At 40.0% G+C, this 11060-nt stretch overlaps 1 protein-coding gene across 1 annotated transcript; it reads left to right on the forward strand.

Annotated features, from left to right (window-relative positions):
• Window positions 1-3031: 3031 nt before the first annotated feature.
• On the forward strand, window positions 3032-10733 carry smu1a (SMU1 DNA replication regulator and spliceosomal factor a). The gene is made up of 12 exons (XM_031728596.2): window positions 3032-3158; window positions 5120-5330; window positions 5606-5758; window positions 5976-6086; window positions 6369-6497; window positions 6625-6744; window positions 6845-6961; window positions 7215-7342; window positions 8665-8791; window positions 8884-9051; window positions 9125-9277; window positions 9629-10733. The coding sequence occupies exons 1-12, from the start codon at window positions 3133-3135 to the stop codon at window positions 9725-9727; spliced, it is 1542 nt and encodes a 513-aa protein (XP_031584456.1). The 5' UTR covers window positions 3032-3132; the 3' UTR covers window positions 9728-10733.
• The last annotated feature ends 327 nt before the right edge of the window (window positions 10734-11060 follow it).

Genomic DNA, 11060 nt, shown 5'->3' on the forward strand with positions numbered 1-11060 from the left:
GTCACAGTTCATGCTTCAATTGTGTATTCTAGTATTTTAAGCTTTTGTGTTTTTGCAGAATGCAAAGTAGATTCTGGTTTCTGTTCTAGGATTATTCCTAAGAAGTTCCTGCTTTGAGTTTGTTGTTTGTGTTTAGTTCCCTAAATATTAGTTTAGTTCCCTGTCTGTTCATTCCTGATTTAATTTCCTGTGTGGATGCATCGGAGTGCTCAAGTGTTCATTTGTCTCTGTCTTCATGTTTATTGAGACTTCTCGTCTCTGAATTGGGCTTCCTTCTTCCTTTGTGTTAGTTTTACATCCCACTTTGTTATTGTGCTGTTTGTTTTCACCTGTGACCTGTGTCTCGTTCCTCTGCTGTTTCCTACTCACAATCAGCCCTCATTATTTACAGTCCAGTCCTTTCTTAGTGTTTGTGAATGTTTCTGCTTCGGGTCCATTACTGTTCAGTTCCAAGCATTAAAACCTTCATGATCTTCTGCTCTCTATCTCTCACTGTTTTTTTTTCTTTGCACTTTGCTATACACTGCTCAGAATAACGAGTAGTCCACTGGAGGTCAATTTTTAAGGCTCTGGCAGCACTCCTGCTGCCACCTATGCAAAAAAAGCAGATATGGGCCTGCTGCTGGGTTATTGCCCTTCTACAGTCCTGCCCAGCTCACCTCATGTCTTCTCCACACTCTTAAGACTGTGTTGGGAAATGCAGCAAACCTTGCAATGTCTTGTACGGATGTGGCATCCTGGAGGAGCTTGACCTGCAGTGACAAAAAACAGAGGAAATGAATTAGGGGAGGCATAAGGAGAAGGCAGTCTGCTTCCTTTTTTGAGGGTTGTCTTGTTGTTGCCTCTCGAGTTTACCTATTCTCACTTACATCTACACCAAAGAATGGACTCAGCATTTAAATGGTTTCCATGAGAACAATAAACAGTTTATCTGTGAAGATTTTCCTAGATATGTAGAACTGTTTGTAGTGGCTGTGAGTGGTAGATAAATGCTGTTTGAATGAATGTCACCATTTGGTTGTTGTGTCCTTGTGTTCCTTTTTGGCATGACAAAAAAAAGAAGAAGAAGATAAGTGTAGTTACACCAGCAGTGACATTCTTTCAAAACGCAGTTACAGATCAGGTAAAAACATGTTTTTTCACTCAATTTTTCCTCCCCGACAGCACAAAGACAGGTTATGTTTCTTTGTGGTGGTAATGTGTTCTAATTATGTTGGAAAGAGGTAACAATTTTTCACACCATGAATGGCACCTCGCATAAATAGAAACTAAATTTCTTTTGTTTTTACCAGAGAAGACGGTGTGATTGCATTACAGCCTTTTGTGCTGCTGTCACTCTTCCAGCATGGCGGCGTCTACCTCATCGGCAAGCAGTCTCCAAACAGCAGCCTGTGCTTTGTCCTGCCAGAAGATGGCAAAATTGAATTGACATCTTTCTTGTGTTTTATGGTAATATATTCTGGATGACTGAGGTCTTATGGTATTGTGTGGAAACAACACTCCTCCCCTCCCCATCACGTCTGCTTCCCCTCATCGTTTCCCAATATATTTCTCCATCTGCAAAGGCAAATGAAACCGACCAGGATCTGCCGTGTTCTCAGTGCCAATTTCATTTGCCATGTGGATGGGGCTCACAGTGGGATTATGTCATGATTGGCCAAAACAATCAAACCCAGGCCTGCAGTCTGAAGTGCTGCTGCACTGTGCACTATTATCATTATAACCTTGAAAGACCTTCACGGGCAGAAAGAGGGAAGTCAAGAGGGCCTCGATGCCATAACTGTGCAAATAGCACCCCCTGTTGATCAGCAAAAAAAGGGGAATTGGCTGTGCACACGCTACACGCTTATGAAGAAAAGATCCCGTACTGCTGGGAATGGTGCTTTGATGCCATGTAAGGACGCAAGAGGAAATCCACACTCAAACAACCTTAATTAATTAAATATCCATCTTAATTTATTTGATCTTTTCTAGCAGAAAAATAATTCTGCTGTCCTTTCGGGCTACCCCAAGGATTTATGACTTTCCTGTAGTTTAAAAATAACTGATCTCAGAATTAGAACATCTACAACAAATGTGAATATTGCGGCGGAATCATGAATCAGTGGGTGAATTTGAATTACGTTCTACTCAACCAAAGTAACATGGCTATTTGGAGGCAACATTGAGAAAAAATTACAGGTGCCTTAAATGGGACAAAATAAAAGACTAATTTCATAACTTTATCAGTTTTAAAGAAAAATAATTAAGAAAATTTCAAACTAAGGAAGTTTTAAGTGCGCTGAACAACACTGGATTAGATACCTGTTTTTATTTTATCTGGGTCATTCTATATCATATCAGTTGACCAAGATTTAAGAAAAATTCCCAGCCTGACCATCTGTGATTTCCCTGAAAAAAAAAACACTCCTGGCAGATGGAAAAGTTCTTAAAACTGTCCAATTTTAGCTTTGTAATGTTATTAATGAAATAAATAAAATACTCTAGAGTTTTGTGATGAGGTTAGGGGCATTTTAAGCCTGAGCAGTATTTTTTATACTTATCATCTGTGTTACAAATTTCAACCAACATCTTTGAAATTATTATTTCAATAAACCTTTAAATATGGTAGTTCAGACCTTGCTGTCAAATTTTTAACCAAACTCAAGCTCTCAGAAATCTATGTTGAATTTCAGCTTCATCACAAAAATACTTCTTACCTTTTTCTGACCAAACTAATAACAATGGAAAGCTAAAATTCAGCATTTTTGTTAGTTAGTTAGTTAGTTAGTTAGTTAGTTTGTTTGTGTATGATATACACAAACAGATGGTCAGTTGACATTGAACAGGGTTTTTTTTTTATATACAGTAATGTGAACTAGTACAATTATTTGGTATCTTTATTTGTTTTTGTTTTAAAAGTTAAATATTATAAAGACGTCGCAACGTGAAAATTTTTGTCATCCAAAGACAAAAACGGCAATAACAAAAATAACTCCGTTTTTTGAGCGTCAAACTAATCTTTTATTTTGGAGAAAAAAAAACCCGCCTCCTGATCCTGTTTCTTCCGGTGCCGTAGCCGTGTGTTCCTGGCGTTTGCTTCTGCTGTGGACTCAGGAGTGCATCTTGGAGGCTGTTTTCACATAAATAATCATGTCTCTGGAGGTGGAATCTGCAGAGTGAGTACTCCGCTTAACCATTGTTAAAGGAGGGTTATTATTAAAGTAAACTGGGTTTTAAAAGCTCCATATTTGATCACATTTTTGGGCAGTGAGGCCTCCTTCATCCTGCAGTAAACTGCAGTAGCGGTAGGTAGCGTTTTTGTGCTAAGCTAACGAGCTAACTTCCAGCCATACACTGTAGTGTATGTAGTGTATGACTGGAAAGTGGTGGTAGTGTCAGTTGAAAGAGTGCCTATGTGATATGAAATGTTTATTTATTGATCATTTATATTTTAATCGCTTCTGTGTACTGCACAAAACTGAAAGAGAGGTGAGTAAATTAGCATTAGCTTAAGATGTGCGCTTCCCAGTCGCCGTAGATTCTGACATGAGCTGGAAGTGTGTTACTGATTCAAACAAACCCAACCTGGGCAACTCACTAAAGTAGCCAGATTACTTGAGATATTAAGTCCGCTTCGTTTAGTGTCAGTAACTCCACTTTTTGTCGACGCGGGTTATTCAAAACTAGATTCACACTAGATTCAAAACAGTGCTCATAATTTGCTAATATTCAAAATCTCGCAGGAATCCATAATTGAATTATCTAAACTGAGGCTTTTTGCAAGAAGAAATACTAGTGAAAACATTAGCAGTAAGCAGGGATAGTGTTTAGAAATGACCACACATCTGTCGGCAGATTCTTACTCCTTAAAATGAAAATTTATGGCAAACACAGTAACAATAAAAAATAGGGAACGATATTGATTACGACTGAAGGATGTGCTCCAAAGCAAGTTTAACATACAGGGATGCCTCAGAATGTGTTTTTCATAGTGGTGGCCATTTGAGGGCAATAATAATATTGGGGTGGCACACCAAAAACAGAATTTCCAGTTTTATTATGTTGTCAAATATATTTATATACTTGAAAAATATGGTGAGAAGGAAAAGATATGACTTTGAAAGCCATAATAATCAGTTTTAATTGATTGATTCACTAACTGGGAAGTCCCAACTCTTTAATGTTTCTCACCAGAGCTGAGCAGGAGCAGTTTAAGATTAGTCTCCCAGAATGGAGTTCACTTTAAGAGAAAACTTGTTGAGGAAAGATAAATGAGTATTAGATAATGTGTGAGTGTGAACTGTTTGCCAGTCTCTATGTTGCAACCTGATATGGATCAAATATCTATAAATAAATAAATAAGACTTTTGACATTTTAAACACCACAGAGAGATTTCCATGTGTTTCACAATCAACTATTTACTGGTGCAAAACAAAATAATCTGTTGGCAACACGTTTATTCAAAACAGTTTTATCCATCCATCAAGTTTATTAAAATTATTACCAACATAGGACAGTCTTGCTAAAGGGGCCTCTGGGGAGGACAGCAGATTTTGCCCCCCTGGCACCCCCTTGGTGGTGCTGATGGTGATCTAGAAAATAGTTTGAGTTTAGAAGTTCTAAAATGAGTGCTGGGCTTTCAGTGCATGCAGGACTGGCATTTTCCTACACTAATGAAAGAGAAATCACTTTAGTTTGTTGCCAGATTAAAGTGAATTATTTCAACAGATTTAATCTTCTCCATGATGAATAGCCGATAAATAGCCTTCTCATTTTTTCTTATCTATCTTCTTAGATTGGCTGCATTTGTGTCAGTATAATCAGACATTGCAGCAGATAAGAGTCAAGCATAAAAGCATTTATTTTCTGCATCAAAGTCTAAATGCATTTCAATCCCAATGATTATGCGCCACATTAATGCAACGTGTTAGTAAGGCACAAACACTTATTCCCACACCAGAGAATCTATTTCACTCTTAGAGCATACTGAAGACTTGGTGAATATAAAATGCAGATAATGTTTTATGTTTGGTATAGGTTACTATGAGATCCTAACCAGGTAAAAAGAGCGCATCCTGAGCTGCTTTACCTGAGCTGAGCCGTCTTCTGTCTTACGTTGTTTGTCTATTTTCGCAGCGTGGTTCGTCTGATTATGCAGTACTTAAAAGAGAACAATCTGCACCGGACACTAGCTACTCTGCAGGAGGAGACTACAGTGTCTCTGAACACAGTGGACAGTATAGAGAGCTTTGTGGCAGACATCAACAGCGGCCACTGGGATACTGTTCTACAAGCCATCCAGTCCCTCAAGCTGCCAGACAAGACCTTGATAGACCTTTACGAACAGGTAAGGTCTGGATAAAGTTTTGATTGACAGATCCAGAAGACGCTGGCATATTATCATCATCTGGGATTATACAAGGGGAATGAGGACTTGTTTGTACACAATAAGAAGTGTTGACAGTAAAGTGTGAATATTAGATTGAGAGAGTTATAGATAGATGTTGATGATGATGATAGTACATTGTACATTTGTATCATAGCAAATCTCCCAGTGTAAGCATAGTAGATCTTTTTGTTTGTTTGTTTTAAGTTGGGCCTCTGTGTTGATTCCCTCGCCAGGTTGTGTTAGAGCTGATTGAACTGAGAGAGTTGGGTGCAGCTCGTTCACTGCTCAGACAGACCGACCCCATGATCATGCTGAAACAGACCCAGCCAGAGAGATACATCCACTTGGAGAACCTGCTGGCTCGCTCCTACTTTGATCCCAGAGAGGTGAGATAAATTGCTTAAAGTGACTCTTATTTATTTTTTCCACTTTTTCCTGATTTTTTTTTTCCCTCCTCAGTAGAATGTAGGCTTTGATAAATTCTCTTTTTTAAATCTTGAAACATAAGGTTTTAAATCAGAAAGAACATCAGATTAAAATGTGCTGTACATTTGTAATAGATGTGCATTTTTGTTTCTTACGGATTGCTGAAACTCTATCCAGGCGTACCCAGATGGCAGCAGTAAGGAGAAGCGTCGGGCGGCCATCGCTCAGGCCCTGGCAGGAGAGGTCAGCGTGGTGCCTCCCTCTCGTCTCATGGCTCTGCTGGGACAGGTATGTGACCTGGAAATTTGCAGGTGTTGTACTAGTTTGTGAAACTCATTTGCCTCTTAATTTTACAAAAAAAATAGGAATGTACAAGCGTAGTTGTCCTTGATTATGATTCTGCATGCATAATATCGACTCTTTGTTATTGTAGGGTCTTAACTACACACTATAAAGCACCTTGTTGTGATTTGGTGCTATATAAATAAAATTGAATAATAAAATTTGTTCCTCTATGCAGATAAAATGCAAATACTTATGTTGTCCCCCGTCATCTTTTTCCTTCTGTAGGCTCTGAAGTGGCAGCAGCATCAGGGTCTCCTGCCTCCTGGCATGACCATCGACTTGTTCAGAGGTAAAGCTGCCGTTAAAGATGTAGAAGAGGAGCGCTTTCCCACGCAGCTCAGCAGACACGTCAAGGTACCCACACTATCCCAAAATGGCAGTTTGCATTAGTCAGCTTCTTCACTGTGGCCAGGCCTTATTGACATTTCAAGTTCATGACTTAAACTTGTTCTGACGTGATTTGTTTTTCCTCCCTGCGCAGTTTGGACAGAAATCTCACGTGGAGTGTTCCCGATTCTCCCCTGATGGTCAGTATCTGGTCACTGGCTCTGTGGACGGTTTCATCGAAGTCTGGAATTTCACAACTGGCAAAATCAGGAAGGTGGGTTGAAATGAAAAGAAAGGCAGATTTAATTTCTGTCTAAATATCACTCTGTTTATGCCAGTGATTTTTAATTATTATATCTCTTTTGTTTTTGCAGGATCTGAAATACCAGGCCCAGGATAACTTCATGATGATGGATGACGCCGTGTTGTGTATGGGCTTCAGTCGGGACACAGAGATGTTGGCCACTGGAGCCCAGGATGGAAAGATTAAGGTATAGAGGACCAGCTGTACTTCAGTTTCTGTCATTGTCCTTCTGTGTTTCAATCACCAGTTCTGTACTTGCAGCCCATTTTTAGGCTATATAACCATATCTGTTGGTATAAAATTATAAAGCCTATCAAGAAGAAATTTTAATTATTACACATGAAAGCTCTCAGAAAACTGACAACCTCAGTCGCTTTTACTCGTGTGTTTTCTGTTTTACTAAAACACGAGTTTAGAACAAACTGAATGTGTCTGTTTAGGTTTGGAAGATCCAGAGTGGTCAATGTTTGAGGAGGTTCGAGCGTGCCCACAGCAAAGGAGTAACATGTGTCAGCTTCTGCAAGGACAGCAGCCAGCTCCTCAGTGCCTCCTTTGATCAGACCATCAGGTAAACTAATATCTGTTTATCCTTACCAGGGATCATAATTGTTAAGATGTTACTGATCTCAGTGCTGATATTGCTTATTAATGTCAGGCAATCTGCTCCATTTTCCTGTCGCCCTATTGCCGATGACAACATCGTTGCCGGGGTGGGGCAGCAGAGGAGGGTGTGCAGCCATTAGGGTGGTGTTTTCTAGCCCCGTGATGCACGATGTGTGTCCCAACACAATAAACTCAATAATGCGCTCACTTCTAGTTTCTCACTGCGACTGGTGTGAAATAAAGACAATACAGTGGTTACAGCTGCCACTATTATTTCCCAAAATCTAAAGCTCATACAAAGGACGTGCGAGGTTGTTTAATTGTCACCAAATGAATGATCTTAGTGCTGATGTCCATGATGACCAAACTTCAAAGCAGGCTATGGGATCATAAGTGTGATCTGGTTGTGTTCAAGCATGTAGGAGGTGGATGGGAGGATGTGAAAGATCACTTTTTCCCCAAGTTCAGTAAAGGGCTGTGATTGGCTTTTCATCATGATGATTTTGGTTGTTTAAGAAGAACCGTAGTTTTTAGCTCCACCCTGTGTGAGTGTACGAATGGCTGCTACTGTCGATTTGAAGTTCTCTTATCTAACAACAGATAGTGCCTAGATGCTAAGAACATTGTTACCATTGGCAATAAAAGACAATACTAATTGTGTCTTTAGTTGTTAAATACACTTACCTTAAAAAACAATGACAGCTGCATTTTTGTGTCAGTAAATCAGCAGTGGTGGCTCCTCTAAACATGATTTACTAAAGCCCCTCCCCCCACTAGCAGCTGAACACATGAACACTAGCAACAAACAACCCAACCAGTAATAACAAGGAATTTCAAGAGCTCAATAAAGCTCCAGGTTTAGGTACTAGACAGTTACACTGTTTACCTGACTGGCACACATGTTAACATTAGCCATGTAATTATGTTAATTATGATTATGGTAGCACTACCAGCTATGACTAATAAATAATAACATTAATGTTAGAGCTGGGCAAGAAATACTTAGTCCTGGTCCTCTGTAACATTAATGTAGTGTTGATTTAAAAGCATAGTTACTTTTGTTTCTATTAAACTCCCAGATGTTTACCAGCAACAGAAACAGTGGCATCCCATCTTAGCCTCCATATTTGATCAGCAACGGAAAATATAGAATCACAGGAAATTAACAAGGCTGAATAGACTACTGTTCTTCCAATCTTCATTAAAACTACTGTGCTCTTCAAGAACCCTTCTTTAATAATGTGATTATGTCAACATCATCCCTGTTTGTTTGTTGTTTTTCATAAGAATCCATGGACTGAAGTCGGGTAAAACTCTAAAGGAGTTCCGCGGTCACTCCTCGTTTGTCAACGAGGTCACATTCACTCCGGACGGCCATCACATCATCAGCGCTTCCTCTGATGGTACAGTAAAGGTAAGAGAAGCAGCTGACTAAAAATAACCCCATTCATCCACTTCTTTCTCATAATGCCTCTTGCTTTCCCACTCATCTTCAACGTGTTTCAGGTCTGGAACGTGAAGACCACTGAGTGCAGCAACACCTTCAAGCCTCTGGGAACGTCAGCCGGCACTGACATCACAGTCAACAACGTCATCCTGCTGCCCAAGAACCCGGAGCACTTTGTCGTGTGCAACCGCTCCAACACAGTGGTCATCATGAACATGCAGGGACAGGTCCGTCAATGTCGCCACATCACTAACAGTTGTTTGGGAGTTTTAGGTATTAAGCTGTTTTCTTGTTGTGCAGATCGTGAGGAGTTTCAGCTCCGGTAAGAGGGAAGGTGGTGACTTTGTGTGCTGCACTCTGTCGCCCCGTGGCGAGTGGATCTACTGCGTGGGTGAAGACTTTGTGCTCTACTGCTTCAGCACAGTCACCGGCAAGCTGGAGAGAACACTGACGGTACGTTACGGCACTCAGGATCAGAGTTTCCAAAAATACCACACCATATTCCCTCCTCTGTTCCTCCCCCAAGCTCTTATCACTGAAGTTTTGAAGTCAGTGTTGAAGGGGAGATGTGTAGCTGCCTTGTCTTCCTTGTAAGACTATATACATGTAGGTGTCATACTGGTCACTGCTGATGTGTTTCCATTTTATACACAGTAGCTGAAGTTGGAGGGATTGTTTTAGTTTTGCAAAATAATGGGTAATTTTTGTGTGAATCCATCACTTCAGACTGGAAGAAGCTCCACTCTGTTTCACTCCTGATGTTTTTGGTGTATCTTGGTCACATCTTACATCTCCCATCTCCAGGTCCACGAGAAGGATGTTATCGGCATCGCCCACCACCCCCACCAGAACCTCATCTCCACCTACAGTGAGGATGGCCTGCTGAAGCTCTGGAAACCTTAAAAATAAAAAAACCTCAGGAGAAGAGACTGATGCTCTCCTCAGTCTGGACATGGCTCCGCCCACTTTGATTTATTTAACCTTCTGCAGCCCTAATGAATCCTTCTCAGATTCAGGTGGTTCAGAGGTTTAAATTAATGGGAACACAGTCGGTTTTTCACAGTAGTGACTAAAAATGCAAAGACTGAGCAGAATTTTAAGAAGTTTTTGTATCATTAAAAAATATACTTGTGAATGTTGACAGCTTACGACAGTTTGGGGTGTTTGCACAGCAGAGTCTTATTTAACTCAGCTTCTTAGGTTTGTTGCATATTTTTCACAAATAAAGTTTTCATTTCATGTGTCTTAGAAAGCAGTTTGATGAACAGCGATGCTATTTGATAATTTGTAGGCCACCCGGCTGTTGTTGTTTTCAGTAAGTTTTCCACAGAAATTATTAAAAATGTGAAGAAAACGTGATTGTCACAAATTCTCGAACTGTACTTGATGAAATCCTAAAGAAAAACTTTCTGCACATTTTCACTGGCTGTTCAATAAATAAGATTCTGTTGTTCAACACGCGAGCATTTCCAACTTTTATGTCAGAGCGCTTCAGAGGGAGGAGAGAGGTCCACAGTGAGAGTGCAGATACTTGAGACGACTCATTTTAAAAGTTTGTTTTTGTAAATATATTTTTGTTTGCTTTTTTCAGTAAGATCTGGTAAGATGGTTGCATGTTGGTTCCTCTCATTTAGCGTAGAAAAAGTGTAAGATGAAGAAAATGTTACCCAGAATTTTTGAATTCCTCAAACATTGCTGATCTTGGACAGAAAACAGTTTTGTTCGGTGATCCAGAAAATACCACCTATTTGGTTATCATTTGGAAATGGGGTGTAATATGTCAAATGTTTTTTGTTTTTTCCTTCTTGTTTGTTTGGTTTTTTTATATCCATTTATATGAATTTGCTGTCTGGATGCACACGTCCTGTGTAACGCCGTCTGTCTCTGCCATTAAAGCTGTTTAACCAGAGCAGTGAAATGTGACGTCTGTGCAAAAGAAATAATCCACTCCAGTGCTTTTGAATCATTGCGACATACCGTTAATTCAAGAAATCCTCCACATTTTAAAGGTGAGAAAAAGAAGAACCTCACAAAACGTCTGAAGTTTATAAAGGCAGCTCGGTCTACATTTCATTTCCTGCCTCCCTGAATGTTGGAAGAAGTTTTGGTAGTTCTGTGCCTCTGAGTTTAATCCCTGAATAAACTGGTGCATGGCTGTCGGTACAGCAGCTCTGTAGAGAGGAGAGGAGCGTCCAGTCAGTCAGCGAGGTAAGGAAGGTTTGGAAATCCTTCAAAA

This window comes from Oreochromis aureus, linkage group 2 (assembly GCF_013358895.1).
Source record: "Oreochromis aureus strain Israel breed Guangdong linkage group 2, ZZ_aureus, whole genome shotgun sequence".
Taxonomy (NCBI): Eukaryota; Metazoa; Chordata; class Actinopteri; order Cichliformes; family Cichlidae; genus Oreochromis; species Oreochromis aureus.